This window comes from Lycorma delicatula, chromosome 12 (genome assembly GCF_047948215.1).
Source record: "Lycorma delicatula isolate Av1 chromosome 12, ASM4794821v1, whole genome shotgun sequence".
In the NCBI taxonomy this organism is placed as follows: Eukaryota; Metazoa; Arthropoda; class Insecta; order Hemiptera; family Fulgoridae; genus Lycorma; species Lycorma delicatula.
Window position 1 is genome coordinate 72286574 of NC_134466.1, and position 19152 is coordinate 72305725.

The 19152-nt window shown below is 30.7% G+C and overlaps 1 protein-coding gene across 2 annotated transcripts in view; it reads right to left on the reverse strand.

Annotated features, from left to right (window-relative positions):
* Window positions 1-9785: 9785 nt before the first annotated feature.
* LOC142332820 (uncharacterized) overlaps window positions 9786-19152 on the reverse strand; it is a 52454-nt gene continuing 43087 nt past the window's right edge. For both annotated transcript variants that reach the window (XM_075379435.1, XM_075379436.1), the window contains exons 8-12: window positions 18800-18904; window positions 17029-17172; window positions 15876-16040; window positions 12535-12630; window positions 9786-10210 (exon numbers count right to left, since the gene is read on the reverse strand). In XM_075379435.1, coding sequence (XP_075235550.1) covers window positions 10088-10210; window positions 12535-12630; window positions 15876-16040; window positions 17029-17172; window positions 18800-18904 — 633 coding nt within the window. In that variant the 3' untranslated portion in view covers window positions 9786-10087. The remainder of the gene's footprint in view (window positions 10211-12534; window positions 12631-15875; window positions 16041-17028; window positions 17173-18799; window positions 18905-19152) is intronic.

Genomic DNA, 19152 nt, shown 5'->3' on the forward strand with positions numbered 1-19152 from the left:
AGTTGCATTTTTTTTAATTAACCTGCTACGCTCGCATAGCAGATTAATTAATTCAATGTCACAATATCTAGTATATACATCGAGCGGTTACAATTTTATTTTCTCGGCGAATAAAGATATACGTGTATAAATGTATAGATATATTAAAGAGGAAGCACGGTGATCATGTCAAAAACGAGTGTATATGTTTCGGTATACACCGAACTGATTTTCTTCAAATTTGACTAACGTATTTCTATCTTTGGGGAATTCATTCGATTATTGTTTTTTACTTCCTTGTACGAAGTAAAGGAAATAAAGCGATCGCGAAAAAGTTCGGTTTTCAAATTTCAACGGAAATATCCATTTTGACTAGTTTCGGCGTGAGGTCTGTACGTACGAATGTATCTCGCGTAAATCAAAAACTACTAGCAGTAGGATGTTGAAATTTTGGATTTAGGACTGTTGTAAAATCTAGTTGTGTATCTCCCCTTTCGATTGCAATCGACTTGACCAAAAATGTTCAAAAAAGCCCAAATCCAAAAAATTGGATTTTGGACTTTTAACTATAATAATAAGCCCTCATCGAGAGCTTTTCAATAATATATCGTAAGCGGTACTTATTTTCATCGATTCCAGTTATGACCAAATAAAATTTTAATTATTCAAATATTTGAATCTTACAAGGGGAAGGCACATCGTTTCAAATCCGACTTCATCTCCTTTTTTAACATTTTTTTAAAATGAAATATATCGATTTATTTATAATTGTTAACCTCCGATTGTAAAAAAAGTTTTACGATAAATAATAATTCAATAACAAAAACAAAAAAAAAACAGAAAAAATATATTTGATACGTAGAAAAAATTATTTTTTAAAAAAGCTTTTAACTAATATTAATATTAACATTTATTAATGTTAGAAGGAAAGAAAGTAGAAAAACCCTCTAAAAAGTAAAAAAATAAGAATTACATCAAATTGAGAATTTTAATCAAAAAAGTATGAATTTCTGCGACCGAAACCGAATGATTTTCAAGGACATGAAATTTGGTTTCAACAGGACGGTGCCACCGCCCGTACGGCGAGAATCGCAACGGATGTTCTGCGAGAAACCTTTCCTGGACGTTTGATTTCCCGATTTGGCGACATTCCTTGGCCAGCGCGTTCGCCTGATCTGGCTGTTACATAAAGTCTTCAGCAGTCGACCACAGTCGATTGCAGAACTCAAGGAGGCCACTCGACGAGAAATTAAAGCGGTTCCACAAGCGATGATTGAGCGAACAATGTCAAATTTTAGAATAATGGAAAACATTTGGCCGACATAATATTCAAATAAAAAAATCTATGTAAGTAATTCACTATAAATTGATCTTTAATTTGATATATTAAATGTTTTAACTACGAAATACAGTTTACTTATTATCCCTCAAAAATCGTCAGGTTTATATGCCGGACCCTGTACTTAATTTGATACTAGAATTAACAATAAATACAGTTAATATTTCATGGAATTAAATATTAACTGTAATTACAACATAAATTTTCTCCCAAACTCGGCTATTTGTTTATTTCAAAAATAAAACGTAATTTTGTTCAAAACAAAAACTTAATATTTTAGTAAAATCCGCTAAATGGCGTTGGGGGTCAAGATATTTTGGAAAATTGTATTTACGGTCCGATTTGGCTTATATTCAGAATATACGAGTATATTAGGGGGAAGGTTACATTTTGTGAAGTCCGTAATGTTTTATCAACTTTCATTTGTGTTCATTTAATATATATATATATATATTTTTTTTTTCAAATCTAGCAATGGCGAAGCATTGCCGAGTCAGCTAGTATTTATATAAAATATTTTTTATAATTATTTGTAACATCTGATAGCTTCATATGTATATATATGTAAAATATGTATTATATATGTAAAATCTGAGTTTGTTACTATTTCGCAAAATAATCTGATCTGGGTTCACATGACTTCCTTGTACGCCTATTAAATTACATATAAACATTTTTTAAAATGAAAAGTTAACTTCTGATTTTTTTTCATAATTTTTTTGTTATTGAATTATTATTTATAATAATTTTTTTTACGATCGGAGATCGTAAAAAAAATAATCGTTAACAATTTAATAGGGGTGGTGGCATCTTATGGAAAGTCACGATGGGGCTACGATGCTACCTGTACTGCAGGGGCGTAATGGATGTGGAATGACAAAGGGAAAACCAGTTTGCTTCAAATATAGGCGAAACTTCTCGACTACACGATGAAGAGGCTCATAGCGATGAGGATAACACAAACTTCTTAGAGAGACCAAAATCAGTCAGTAAGCTGATCTCGACAAGGATGTAACATCCTTGTCGAGATCCTTAAGACCTTCGGTTGAAAGCGACTGAAGAAAGTCTCGGTTTCATTTAGCGACGTATAAAATGCTTGTTATGCTACCCCTTAATGACATCACGAACATTAAGGATCTCTTGAATACCGTCTTACTTCCCAGCGGAATGTAAGGTATTTCAGGTGGTAATGATCTGGAAACCAGGGAAGCCTTAACAAGAGGTTTCTTCTTTCAGTCAAATCGGCCTCTCACCCTAAGCCTAAACCAGATTTGGCGGGTGGGGGAGGTAACACCAATTTTGCTTCTACAGCCGCTCCACCGTCGAACAATCTCACAGAATCATTGTCATCGGTGAATGTCTGGAGAAAAGACAATTCTGCTCGGCGGCATTCTTAGCTATACAATAGCGCTTTCTCAAGGTACAATTGCTTGCCTTGTTCTATAAATTAAAACTTCGACTCTACTACCTTGCCTTACGGAATTATCATTAGGAACGTTTCTCTCGGGTAAGATGGTTAGCTATCAAGGTTTTTTTCAACATTAGTTCGACTGTTCCTCAGGGCTCTGTTCTAGGTCCTGTGCTATATTCAATATTCACAGCGGATCTTTCAACCCGAAGGTTCATCGTCACTGCATTTGCCGATGACACTGCTATCCTTGCCGTTAACAAAGACCGCATAGTAGTCTCACTGGAGCTGCAAATGACATTGGACTGTCTACACGTGGTGTCTTGATCCCACAGAGTGTGCAGTAACTGGACTGGACAACCGATCTGGACTTACGGTGTGTAGTTGTGCGGGAATGAAAGTAACAGTAACGTAGATATAATACTACGCTTCCAAAACACGGTAACAATAATAATCACAGGGACACCACGGTTCATGCAAAGCGATGAGATAATGAATATCCAGAACTTCCGCTGGTTTGTGAATCAGTACAGTGTTAAATACCGATGTTAAGAAAACCATGTCAAACACTTTGCGATCAACCTTGTTGATAAAAGCGAGGACGTCCGAACATTGAAACATCAATATGTCTTAGATTTAGGGACTACTATATGACAGTTTTCAATTAAATCACAAATCTATGATGTTATTTTTGTTTATTGCTAGCCACAAACCGTTTCGTTCTTTGTTCAACTAGCTATTGCTTGATTATTTTTTTTTTAATTGTCTGTTTGTTTATAGTTTTTTATTTGTTTATCGTTTGTTTTTATGGACTATGAAATGTTGGCAGATATGTTCTGCTATTAATGAACTATAATATTATTTCTTATCTACTTTTGCTATGGATTGACTTACGGGATTTGCATAAGAACCCCTTAAGCATGTGCTTATTATGAAACGCTTATGGTTCCACTTAAGAAGCAGGATTGTAAATGTACTAATTGCAGAACCAAAAAGAAAATGCACGGTGCAGCAGCTGAACCAACATTACCACTTTAATTGTTATTGTGCATACGATGCAGTTTAATAAAAAATGAGAACGAGGTCTCAGTCTCCTCCACTTGTTTTTGTCAGTAATGCTATAAACAATAATAATTGAAAAACGGTTCTCTGCATGTAAAAATTAAGTTATTAATTATTAAGATGATTGTTTCATATGGGATATGCCTAAAATATGAAACTGAATATCTAGTAATTTCTCACCAATCTGTTATAGAATACAAACGGTTGTCAGAAATTAAATATTTTACATGGAAAATATAAGTACATTAACTTCATTAAATTGACTAACAATATTTGTTTGAATTCACTTCTATTAATTTCTAATAAAATCTATTTAATTTTAGACCACTGAACGATAAAAACTTGAATTTATTGAAACATCAGACCCGACTAATTTTGACACATAATATTCTACTGTGCGAAGAAACGGAGCAATTTTAAATTTGTCAAGTAGTAATTTATTTTTTCAAAATTATTTATAAATATTAAAATTTTGTTTTTTTAATATTTTTTTACATAACTAGCGATATTTAAATAATACTATTAAACAGTTTGATTTAGAGCTTTCCCTTTTACTTTTCTGTAATAAAACTGATTATTGTTTAAAATATTTTCCATTAATGAAGTGATTCTGTTTCTGTTTTAAATATATATTGCAGTATTTAGTTTATAATAAAATTTATTTACCAGTTATAAATTCCCTAAAAATTTTACAGGCAATTTACTGTAGTTTTTATAAGCCAAATCTAAAATATTGTGTTTTGCAAAGCCATTTTTTTTCTTTTACAGTAATTTTCTTTACAGTTACAACACAGTTTTTGATAGTTTTTATTCAAATTTTTAGATAAAAAACACATGAAACTCACATTCATTCTTTATTTACTTCCTCAAATACCTTATTTTCATCCTAAAATGTCTTCATTTTATCCTATGAACAAAAATGAGAAAATTTTTTCTTAGGTTTTAACCCAAAACTGAACCATTATTCACACCCTTTTCTACATAACTATCCACTGTTATTATCTATCATTTCTATAGCCCACAGGTGTATGACACCATCTCCATTTTTATAATAGAGCAGTTGGAAGTTTTGAAATTCGCTTTTTCTAATTTACTTTGCTCATCACTATCCTTCCATAACTTTTTCTACTAAAATACCTTATTTAGGTCTACTTTAATAGATACTATTGCACACTTATTAAATTTTGTTTTATACTGAAAAAAAAAAATGGACATGGTGTCTCTACCTCTACATACTTAACATTTTTTTTTAAAATGAATTCTAACATCATGTCCAGTGGTTTGTGAAAGAAAAGCAGTACGAGTCTGATGAAAATTAAACTTTATTTTGCAAAAAAATATTTTATTAAAAAACACCATTCATAAAAGATAATATCAGTCCAACTCAACCTCATGATTGTTTCAGCCAAGAAACAAAAAAAACTGCAATAAAAAGATTTTACAATATTGTAACACTGTTACAATGAAAAGAAACAGATAATTAAAAAACTATTATAAAATTATTTTGCTCATACAAAAAAGTGTAGTAAAACATAATATAGTTACGAACTCTCAAAAAAATTTTACAAGAACTAAAAAATATAATCATTTCTTCAGTACCATTATTATCTACTGCGTGATAAAAATGCACAAAAATTCAAAATTAATAATAAAAAATGATTAAATAGCAGAAAATCTACCACATATTCAAATACAATTTATTAATAAAACTAATATTCTAAAGTAAATTTTTCATTGAAAATAATTGTTTCCTATAGTCTTCATCACTTTCTTCTTCAGGTTTACTTCACTGCAGTTACATATGTTTTGATAAAACATTATTATTATTTGTCAATCTGATGAACGAATACTTAAAGTAGACTTAACAGGTCTATGTATTTTAATCTTGATATCGTTTTTGGGCCGACTATTAATGACATCAAGTACATCTGAAAACTTGATGTCATTCTTTGTCAAATTTAATCGTAAATTAACTGAAAGAAATTCTTTGTCCACATCAATTTCATATTTATATAATAATTCACTAATACTTTCTTGCTAAACTTTAACGTGAACAAATTGTGACAAGAGTATTGGCTGCTTATTAAAAACATTTCTGTATATAAACTGAGATGTCTTACCGGCGATTTAAGATTCTTGAAACGTGTAATTTCACATTGCAAATGTAATACTTTTTTGAACATTGGCGAAGCAGCTGCTGCCACTCCATAGGTGTCAATATATTTAAGTAATTCATTATGTTCTTCTTGTTTCATTCTATAGACGCACGGATGTCCACTTCCACGTGCACATTCCCTTTTAACAGGAATTATGACATAAGCTTTTTCTGTGGATATCTGTGTAAAGTACAGTAGAATACATAAAGCCCAGTTTTTTATCTGGCCGTAGCAACTGCAACTATCTGACTGTAATACTATTTCTTCAATTTCTGAATGGGAAATGTTTTGTTCAGTCCATTTTAGAATGCAAGAAGCTATTTCATTTCCACCAATCCTGCCTAAGCTAAGATTCATCCTACATCATACAAAATGAAGTCACATCATTGGAATGATAAATTGTGAAATTAAATGTCTACAACTTCCTGCAGTAGAATCTTATGCTGTTTGTTAACAGTGGTACTGGTAAACATTTTTGTAAATCGGCTGTCAACACTTTACTGTATGGCTGTTCTTTGCATTTTGAGCGTCTTTACTTTTTTTGTTCATACCGCTTCTGTGGTCCTTAAGGTGCAATTAAAATTACTTTGGATAGATTTTTTACTATCTGAAGTTAATTCACCCTTTACTTTTGCTATAAATGAATCACAGGTATCTGTTTGTGCTGCTTAAATGACAAGTTGAATTTTTTGCTAAATATATATATATATGTTTGCCACATTTTCTTTATTTTACTTTCAGTACAGAATTCTTGATACGATGAGTGCAATTTCTCTACATCTATATCAGGAATTAAAAACTGTTTCTCAGTTTTTAAGTGTGAATAGTGGCTCTCGTGTTTTGGAATAACATTTATGTATCTCTCATATTTTGGGATAACATGTTTTGAAGAACATTTTGAATTATTTCTTCGGATTTTTCCGTGACAAGTGTATGCCATCCTCTTTTGTCTATTTCTGTGATCCCTCCAGGTTCTTGTTTTTAAATTGCATTAACTATGACTGTAATATATATAGATAATATGTTTAAAAACATCACTTTACACGCCCTTTCTTTTACATCACTTATGTTTAAACTGTAAAAAAAGAGTTTTCTTTTGGTTTTGTACAATCTATACCTCTACGTTTTTCTTTTGGTCTTACTTGAATGCAGAACGCAAAGAACTGTCTTTTTTTAATTGGAACCCTTCCTTGAATCCCAGTAAGCCTTAAAAATTCAATTCCATCGTAACTCGGTAATTTTTTTGTAACACATCATTTTATACATACACAGAGGCTGCAAAAGAAATTTTGCAGTCACCTCTATTTAAGATCACATTATGATTGATACAAAGCATTTACAGTAAGATTTTTCCCAAATTTCAGGATAACTATATCCATGTTAAAGCAGGAATATATGTAACTGTTGTTATATTCAGCTTTTACCCAGAAAACTATAATGTAATTTCCATAAAAAAGTTTTCTGATTTCTTTATTTACTTACAAAGGTTTCTGAAGATATATTTAACTTTTTATCTAAAACTGATTTTTCTGTTTCAATTACTCAACATCAATTTCATGATTTCTGAAAATTACAAAATTATTATAGATGCAAATGCTAGAAAGTTTAGATGGGCACTAAATATGAAATGAATACCATTACAGTAGACTTAAAAATAATTGCATTACATAATATGACTTTAAAATATGTTAGAATACAGTTATATTGTATGTTATGAAATTAACTTTTCTGACATACTGTATAATGTTGTACACCACTGGAAACAGTGTAAAATGATTCACTCATTAACTCATTTTTGACAAAAATGGAGAAGGTATCCTTTATCTCGGGGCTACAGATTTGTAGACCATATCGCTTGGGCAATTCATTCTGTTTTTTTATGAAAGATGCTTTCTTTGTATAGCCTTTCTTTCTTTCTTTTTCCTGCTTAGCCTCCGGTAACTACCGTTTAGATAATACTTCAGAGGATGATATGTATGAGTCTAGTCTTGTACATTCTCAGTTCTACCATTCCTGAGATGTGTGGTTAATTGAAACCCAACCACCAAAGAACACCGGTATCCACGATCTAGTATTCAAATCCGTGTAAAAATAACTGGCTTTACTAGGACTTGAACGCTGGAACTCTCGACTTTCAAATCAGATGATTTGGGAAGACGCGTTCACCACTAAACCAACCCGGTGGGTTTCCTTTGTATAGCCTAAGATGTAAAAACAGAACACTTAATAGCAAGGATTATGAGATTTTTTGTAGATTTCAAGAAAGCTTACAATTGTGTACATCAGGAATCATTAATCCTTATTTAAACATGAATGAAAGTCTATGATAAAACTAAAACGTTGAAAATAAAACAGCATCAATGATCCATATTCAGAATTCAACGTAGAAATTTTCATAAAATTCTGTTAATGCGATCTGAAGATCTCAAGAAATGTCTAAGAAATATTTTCCAGATCTCAGAAATCACTTTACACCACCACTTTATGGAGTGGGATTCAAGTAATACTGAACTTTATTAGAAAGTATCTTAGCTACTTAAGGGACACTAGGTTATGTGAAAACATCTATCTATCCTTTTAGTAAAATTATGAGATAATTGTTCACACCCTACGATCCGTATCTCTTTACCCCCAAAAACTGATTGTAACGCAACTTTAACAGCAACGATGCCCTATACAAAAATTTCATCAGAATCAGTCCATCTGGTTTGGTAATATGAGATAAAAAAAACAAAATACAGCCTGATATACATAATCTATTTATAGGGGGAACTGAACAAAAAAGTTATTCTTCAGGTATAGTATAGTTATTTCAAAGAATAACCATAACATGCTAGGTATACAGAGACCTTTATGTAGCAGAAAAAATTGTTTTGAAATTACATGTGCTATCTCTCAATATCTATGTCAAACCGCTAACATGTGACAATATATATATATATACATATATACTTTCCAAAAAAAAAAATTGGAGATAATGAGATGTTATCAATTACAAAAAACTAAGTTAACATATATCACTGATACAATGTCAAAAAAATAAAAATGTAATCTATGTATTTAGTAAAATTTACAGTCAATTTTCAAATATCTGTACTTCTGCTTCAATACATTTGGCTGCACGCTTTAACTTCATAACTTTATTATATCAATTATCTCAGAATTAAATTCTCAAAAGTTCTGATAATAAAATTTACACATTTATTAGTCATTTAACAAATTTTTTTAATTACAAACTTAAAAATTGAATTTAGACGACAAATTCTTCTGTTTTACATGGACATTACAAAAACTACTCTAGATAGGATTCTTGAACTTATTTTATCCAATTTGTCAGGTTTATCCCTTAATTTCTCAAGTTTATCCCTTAATTTAGATTTCTAGAATTTCAGTACGGTTTCCACTCTTTGCCCGGGAATCAGGGCAAAATGTTTCGCTAGCCGTAACTCATAACTGAGTATTTCCAGACTCATGTTTATATGAAATTTTTTAATTATTTTCACTAGCAGAATGAGCTCAGAAAGCACCGGTAACATTATGTGAATCAATTTCTATACATATATACAGCTTTTAGTATTTGTTGTATCTCTTTTATGAAGCTGTAACTTGTTTGTTGTCGGATAAATATATCGAACAAAATGATAAGATAACTTCTTAATATTTCAGAGAAAGCCTCTGACTGTATAAATAATATACAGCATCACAACCATAACTCTGAAAGCAATAATAAAATACATGGTTGATTTAATCTATTAATATAAAAACATTTTTTTCATTAAAAAAAAGGGGAAAAACATTTATTATATATTTTTCAGATAACTCTATCAATTAAAAAAATTAATACAAAAAACAGAAACTGGATATATTTATATATTAATGTTATTATAATAATAAAAAAAAAAACAAATAAATAGATAGCAATAGATAAAAATTATCCAGTACATAAAAAAAAAAAAACAAATCTTAATAATAATAATAATAAGTCATTTCTCTCTACCATTCAAGTATAACAGAGCAATAACAATAATTTTTTTTACACTATCACACTTCACTTTGAATAAGTCTTATTTTAATTTTTTTTTAATTAAAAAAAAAATCATTCAAATAACAATAAAATAATTATTAGTCACTTGGGATTCATATTCATTGAGTACTATCTGCTTTATCTTCTAAATTACCATTGTGACAAGCACCAATTAATTCGTTTTGTAGTCTAATTCGTGAATCCAGAACACGATATAGTAAATCACTTTCTGCAGGACTTGACTGTAAAAAAGAAAAGAAGCAATTATAACCAAAAATAAGGAATTATTGAAAACCAAACAGAATATTCCTTATAAATAGTGCTATTATTTTTAATTAATCGTTATAGTGACAGAAAGTTGGTTTTAAAATGAAAAAACCAAAGTTCTTTCTGCAGTAAAAGTAAAAAAAAAAGCGAGATTAAAATTTTGATCATCTTATTTGAATCTGTATTTATATACCATAATTTAAAACTTTTCCACTGACTATCCCTCAACACGAAATCCATTCCTCTTATAATACTTATTAAAGTTGAAAAAACAAAAATCTATTAAAGAGAGGAAAATGAGATTTCAAAAACTTGCACAATCTTTCAACATGATATACGTTATTATAACTGTAAAATGATGATATCGGTAAACCGATTATCTATGACATTATAAGCATGAAACTATTGTTGTTCCTGGGGTTATATCATCATTAATATTTGGCATTAAGATATCACGGCTTTGATCTGGAACTACAAATATAGACACATTTTCTTGTGCCTGCTTATTCTATGAACACTAGTTGCTGAATCTGTAAACTCGTGCTGAATCACATTATCTTTTTGTAAATAGCAATACATGAATTTTTACAAATTTATGTAATTTACCTGGACATTCAAAAACCACAGGACATGATAACAATTCAGATGTACCAATCTCGCATAAATTATCATCCTAATCTACAATTGTGGTTTTACGACTCAGAGACTAACTATGTTCTCTGTCACAGAATTTAAGGATTGTCAGTTCAAAAGACCACATATAAAAATTATAATGTATGAAGATGGCAATCTGGTCCACTGTAACTATGAGTTTTTCATGCAAGAGCACCTGACATTGGTACATTTACAACATAAAGAGCACACGCGCGTGCGCATACACACAAGCACGAAGATCATTCAATAATTAAAAAGACAAATAGCTTTTCAGCAAAAATGGTTTATTAAATAAATACAATATTTTTGTTTACGTTTCCATGTAATCCCCACCGACCTCTGTGCACTTGTTCCATTTTTTACAAGTCTTCGTATCTCCTATGCAAAGAATTCTTTACTTTGATCTCAAAGCCAGTTTTGTACTTTTTTCTTTACCTCTTCATTGTTGTTGAAAGATTCTTTCATCGGACCAAACAGATAAAAATCTGAAGGGGCAAGGTCAGGGCTGTAAGGAGGATGAGGTAGGAGCTCCCTACCCACTTTGCCAATAGTTTCCAACGTCAATTGTGCCGTAGGAGGTCGAGCATCATCTTAAAGAAGCACACCTCTGCCATCCCTGACATTTCTTCAACGTGGGCTTGATTTTGTTCTCAATCTTGGCTGAGTAGTATAGATTGTTGTTAGTGTTGCTCCTCCTGATAATCACAGACATTCCAAAAGATAGTTACAACATGACCTTACCAGCTGATGGTTGTGTTTTGAATTTCTTATGGGCAGGTGATTCAGGTATTTCCACTGCATGCTTTGATATATGGACTACAGCTTAAAAACAAGTTTCATCACAGGTTAAAATCCTGTCCAAAAATGCATCACCTTCATTAGTGAAATGATTTTTTTGTTCGGTGCAAATGTGAACTCTCTTTGCTTTGTGATGAACCTCAGCTCTCTGAGAACCCACCTTGCACAAGTCTTAACAGTAGTTCAGTTTATTTTGAATGATGGAATGAGTTGTGCCAATACTTACTTGACATTTTTCACAAATTTGTTCAACTGTAAGTTGTCGGTCTTCTCGGATAAGTGAATCATACAAGACTCTACGCCAAGGTCAACACTGTTACCAGATGCCTGGAGTGGTGCTCATCAGTCACGCTTTTGCAGCCACTTTTAAACTTTTCCACCCTCACGTAAAAACTCGCACAGTTCATACAACTACTGTCATATTGTTCATTCATCTGAGAGAATATTTCTGATGGTTGTACACTTTCCGAAGTAAAAATCTGATTTTTAGAACTTATACTTATGTTTACATACATAATCGAACAGCTGAATAACACTCTTTCACTATAAGTTTATTTTGTTTCTCTGAAACAAAAGTTTATCTTTTTGTTTGAAACTGTGTTTCGTAGTTTCTTTCACTAAAAATGTATGTTTGTTTAATTATTGAATAACTCTCATACATATAACATACAAATTCTTTTTACTTGAATGAAACCAACCTTGATTTTAATTTGTTTAACATAAGAATAAAGAAAATTTTGACACAAGAAGCAGATAAATATTTTAAAACTACATTTGTTTAAAATCAAATGTTACTATAACTTTCTGAATGACCTATATATAAAGGAAAATAACAAAAAAAACTTACCGAAATAAGAAATACTTTTATTTGTCCTATGCTATCCATAGCAGTCATACGAACTATTTTTCTATTAGGTTTTTCAATTTTCATTCCAGCCCAAATCTTTAAAAAATAAGTAATTAAACAAAGAATTAAATTATGTAAACTCTTATTTTGTTGTAATAATTTACAATATAAAAAAAAAAATAAATTATAAATGAGTTTTTTTTTCAAGTACTGATAAAAACTAAACTTTTGAGCTCATACCACTAGTTTAGCATTAACCTGACACTTATACCTGATAAAATATTCAACTTTGCAAACCGTATCATCTTGGAATAAAAAACAAAAAAATCATACTAGAAATTAAACTTAATAAATAATACATTTGTCGATCACTAAGCAATGGGGCAGAATTATTCTGAAAATAAGACAGTTTTATACATAATTTTATTCATTTTAGAAAATAATTTCTTGCAAACTGTGCAACAAATAAAGAAGCAATAAACAATACACAGCTGCTTTTTTTACACTGTATAGAAAAATGAACAAAACTCTAAAATTTTGTTTTCGTACGATTCAAAAATTCAGTTACTTTGTCAACAGAGACCTCTTTTTTAATAGTATGTAAATCCTAAGTAACTTTTCAACAGTCAAACATAAAAAATGAAATTTAGCACAAATGCTACTCAAAGTGATACATTTTTTGGTATGACAGTTGCATTCCAAGCTTCAAAAATTTAGATGGAAAAGGATAGAGTTGTGATATATCGACTTAGATAAGTGAAAAACAAAACTTTTAATGTAAAAACTTTAGACTGCAACCACACCAAATCAAAATGGTGGCAGTTTAATATGTTTCACATCAATTTTCAAAAGTGGCTTACAGTACTCCCCAAATAGTGGTATAAGTAAAAAAAAAACAAAACATGTTGAGGTAAAAATCTTTGGCAAATTAATTTTTTTTAATATTCCATTGTTGATTAGTATCTAAAAGATAGGTTTTACATTAAAATTTTTGTTTTTCAAAACCCTTCAATAACCTGTCATGATTATATCCTTTTGATTTCTAGGTTGCCCTCTTCCACCATGGGGGCTTCGAGTTCTGATAAGCCTAATATTGAAAAATAATATGTTTTGAGATAGGAGCATTTATTAAATTCCATTTTTCTATGTTTAAAGGTCGCCATACTTTTATACCTAGTACAGTGTCCCCAAAAAATATATACAGTGTTTAATGGATCATAACTTTCTGATTTTTCTTTCTTTCAGAGTGTAATTAACTGGAAATAATGAATGGACTAAGATTAACTTTTACAAAAAGAAAATTTATTTTAAAATACTACTGGAAGTATGAAATTGTAGCAGAAGTACCAAGACAATATCTCAGGGAATTTCAGGAAGATTCACCTATGCGACTTACAATTAATTGGATAAAAGAAAAGTTTGAAACAAATGGAATGTTCAGGATGTTCTTAGACAATGTTCCAGAAGACCAAAAACATCAACGAGCTTCGTCAGCCAAGAAAGAGTACTGGAAAGTTATTTGAAACATCCAAAAAATCTGTAACACAATATAGTCATGAGACTGGCATCAGCAAATCAAGTGTCCATTGCATTTTAAGACTTGTAAATGGAAAAGTTACAATCAAAAAATGGTACATGCTATCGATGAAGATGATCCAGACCGAAGAAAACAATTATGTGAATGGTACTTAGAAAAATGTGAACAAGATGCACAGTTTTCAGGGAAGACTGTTTGGAGCGATGAAACTACATTCAAATTAAACGGCACAATTAAACAACATAATTGCACTTACTGGGAAACTACAAATTCAAATGTTACACAGGAATACATGTAAATTTACCAGAAGTTTCGGTATGGTGTGGCATTTCAAGCAAAGGATTAACTGGATCATTCTTTATGATTACAGTACAGTAACTGATGCAGATTATTTGAATTTACTGCAAGAATCTGTTTTGCACGCATTCAGGAGGAATTTGGTAAAGATGGTGAATTTTATCTACAACAGGAGATAAAATAGATAGTGTGGCAACGTGATGTAAGAGCTTATCTTGATGAGAACCTTCAAAACAGATGGTTTGGATGAAGGGGTCCCATAGAATACTGTGCTCATTCCCCAGACCTGACACCACTGGACTTTTTCTTGTGGGGTACCTTGAAGATAATGTGTATGTCAGAAAACTGACAGCACTGGAAGAATTAAAAGCCGTAATTAAGCAAGAATGTAACACAACACCAAATGAAATGTTACAAATTTTTTATCGGGAAAAAATTCAACCATTTATTATTTTACGAATTCATTTTTTTTATCTCAGCTGATAATAATCCGAACATGGAATAATATTTACTAAAATAGTACTCTTAAAAATACTTCTCAGGGGGGAAAATTACACAGAAAATAAAAACAAATGATTAAAAAATATTTAATGGAACTTTTATTACCCTATTTCAACCAAAATAATCAAATTTTCTTTTGACATTACACCAATAAGAAAACAAAAATATAACTCCAATGTAAATTATAATTAAAAACTTGTCTCTTCACTAATATTTGTGAAACAAATTATTGATGTCTTACAATATATAATATTCTGAGAGGTATTAACCAAAATTAAGGGACTGATATAAGACATCAAAATAAATAAAAAAGTTCATGTAGAGAAATGTCCATATAACTTATTTTCTCTCTCTGCCATTTTTTGTTAAAAAAAATATTCTTGGCAGTCTCTGCGCCAGACGACCAACTTTTTGTTATTTAATTTTGTTTCCTTTTGTTCCAGTCAAACACATTCCCAGGCATAATGAGAAATATCTAAATTTCAATGAAACTGATCTAGTAGTGTTGGAGATTTTCAAGCCACAAAATTTATAATAATAAGTTGTTTGCAATAAGTCACTGAAGCTACCGTTTACAATAAGTTGTAATAGTTTATCCTATAAAATTACTGACTAAAAAAATTAAATAGCAACCATTTTGGAATTTTCAAACTTTTTATAGATGTCACCTAATACATACACACTGAAATTCACAGACTTATTTCTGACTGTAATTAAAATACACATTTTTATTAAAAAAAAAGAAGCCAGACATACAGAAAATTAAGTAAATAGAGGATTTATCAATATCAACTTCTTCATTTATTTTGATATCCTGAATCAGTCCTTTAAATATGGTTAATACCTTTTGGAACACTATATATTGTATTCATTTTGAAGTGTATTCAATAAGTGTTTGCTAAATACAATAACTGAATAAAACTTAACTAAAAGGTACAATCAGATTTTCTCCCTTAGATCATCTAGCACAGATTTAAAAATATAATAAAAAATATATAAAAATTACCTTAGTGTTCATTAATACACGAAGTGTTCCAGACATTCTAACGATAACTCTTGACTGTGTCACTTTTTTTGCAGTGACCGGTGGATCATTAACTCTTAAGCTACCATGAACGCCCTCAGAATAATTAAATTTTGAACCATCATACACGAACAATTTACAGTCCATCTGAAAACAGATTAACAATACATTATCTATTTTAAAGATTATTAAAGTAACAGATGGTCTTAATTCCCAACAGGGTTTAGACTGGTAATAACTTTCTTGATTAATAAATCAATACAGTCCACTACATTAGTGACTTTTCATTTTCATTGTGATCAGTAACCATGTCAACCAGGTGGCCATTCTATTAAATGGCAGAATAATCCTAAAATAAAACTATTTAAACATTAAGAAGGTATACCTTATATGCAAACAAAGAGACTTTGTTCAATCTGACAACTCATCTACTTTTCTTTTTCCTGTTTAGCCTCTGGAAATTACTGTTCAGGTATTACTTCAGAGGATGAATTATGATGTTAAGTATGAGTGTAAATGAAGTGTAGTCTTGAACAGTCTCGGTTCGACCATTTCTAAGATGTGTGGTTAATTGAAACCCAACCACCAAAGAACACCATCTTGATTCCCCCCTCCCCCACGAGGGGAGAAGATCCCGCCAACATAGCGTGTCCAATCACTACACCACCCCCTCTGTTCCTTGCCAGTAATGGCTTTAATGGAGACCAAAGAACACCAGTATCCATGATCTAGTACTCAAATCCGTATAAAAGTAACTGCCTTTACTAGGATTTGAATGCTGAAACTCTCAACTTACAAATCAGCTAATTTGGGAAAACGTGTTCACCACTAGACCAACCCAGTATGTTTAAACAACTCATCTACTTACTTGTGTCCAACGCACAAAACTACAATAAGTTCCCTTACTTAAATTACTTCATAGAAACTTAAATTAGTTTCCTAGTAAGTTCTGCCACAGAAGTAGCCGATGCAACAACCGCTCTTAATTTCCAAGGACTTATCCGAAAAAAACAGAAGATCCCTAGAAGCGATAAATAATAATACAAGTAGCAGGAAATGATCTATCTATAAAATGATAAAGAACCATTTACCAAATGAGGAAACATTTACAGTAAATTAATAAATATCTCCAAACCTGCAATATGTTATTTTCTTCTTCTTCTCCAGTGACGACAGCTACTTCTTCATATTTTCGTTTGACAGCTCTTGATTCTTCATATTCTCTTGCAGACTCACTTAAACTCTTTCTACCTTTATCATCTAAACCAGAATTTCCTTCCTACAAAGAATTAAAAAAAATTTATAAACACTATAATATTTATCTATAAAAAAAATTATAGTTCTTTTATACGAAATCAGAAAGATTACTGGATGTTACCAGAATTATTTAAAGAAAACTTTATTAACAATTTAAAAGATTTTAATTATTAAACATTTCTTATAAAAGTTTTAATATATATATATGTAATTTATATACAACTGATAATGCGGGATCCTGCAAAAGTGCTATTGGAATAAAGAAATGAAAATTGAGGTAAGTGTCATTTTATTTACTTTGTAATTCTGTACTGGAGTTGCTCAAACTGATCTTGATTATAAAAAATATATAATACATATAGACACACACACACAAACACATGCTTGGGGCCTGTTTTTAAAGTGAGGTCCATTTAAAATAAACACAAAAACTGAATAATTCAATTTTTTACAACTGAACAAAAACAATCAATCTTTATTACTTATGCATAAAATTTACACTTATTTACTACAACCTATCTACGCAACTGCCCTCAACACATTTTTCATAATATTTCACAAGCATCTTTATTCCCTCTTAACCTTCTGCAGTCAATGACTTAAAAATTTTTATCACCTGATTTACCATGTGTGACCAGGCATTGTCATGGAAAGCAAAATCATACAGGGCCCGTATCACTTGCTTTTTATAGCTCTTCTAAGATCTTTTTATTCAATATGTTTTGGCATTCACTAGTAGTTCTGCAATCACTAAATTTGACAAGCAAGAAACCGTTTCTGTGATAAAAAGAAGTAGACATAAGCCTCTTTACCAAACATTCTTGTTCGAACTTCTATGGTCTATGATAAATGTTGCCCTAGCTGTGTTTGCTGTTTTGTCTTAATGTTTGTACACAATATAACCAGGTTTAATTTTCAGTTGCGGATATGAAATGAATGTGATCAAAACAATTAATTCATCATATTCATTTTTGTTGGCCACAAAAATTCATATCCTGGATGCAGCAAGATGGTTTTCCTTATGTGTGTTGACTAACATCTTCAGCACCTATCGGTACACAATTTTTTATAGCCCAACTTTTCAAAAAAAAAACTTTCTAAATCAAAGATTGTAAAACATCAGGAAATTTTAAAGACAATTGTGGCACACAGAAGTGCCAGTTTTCTCAGATTTTTTCATCAATATTTTCATTCAAATAATAATCCATTATCACAGATGGTTAGCCACTCTTCATCATGAACATGAACATTGTTCGCTCTTCTTGAAATTAATAGCGCAACTATCTCATATCTGTGTCACTCATAATATTTGGCCCATGAACTGTCAGAAATCTGCCTTTGAATTTCAACTGCAGAATTGTTTTTTTGCTATACAAATCAGATTAATTTTCATATTACACACTTGGCGGGATCATGAATTGTAACATCAGTATAAATGGATAAGTACAAACAATAACGTAAAAATGACTGAATAACAGTTGCTAACAGCTGCCTATTGTTTGAAATAACTGAATTATGCAAGTGCCATCTGTTTACATTGAATATATAGGCAGCTAATTCAAAACAGACCTTACTTTAAAAAAACAAGTCTCATGTGTACAAAACAATATATATTTTTTTATAAAAAAAAAATCATAAAAAATAATTACCATAGTTTTATCAGGTAATAGTTCCTTTTGTATAACTGAAGTAAATAACATTTCTGTTGAGGTACCATTTGTAGCTGCACTAGCTGTTGATGGAGTAACAGCATCCTGAAATTTATACAAAATAAATTATTTAAAAATATTACATCACAAAACCCCAAGTAACAAATGTCTTGCTCAGTAATAAGTTTCAAACACTGATTGATTGTTTTACATAGGCAGGATTAGGAATTTAACTTAATATGTACAAATCAGAAATTCTTGAAATGATGAACCCTGTTTATAGAGACCATCTTGTGTAAACAAGTTGTTTAACCGGCTGGTGAGGTTCAAAGAGGGGAGAATCTCAACAGAGG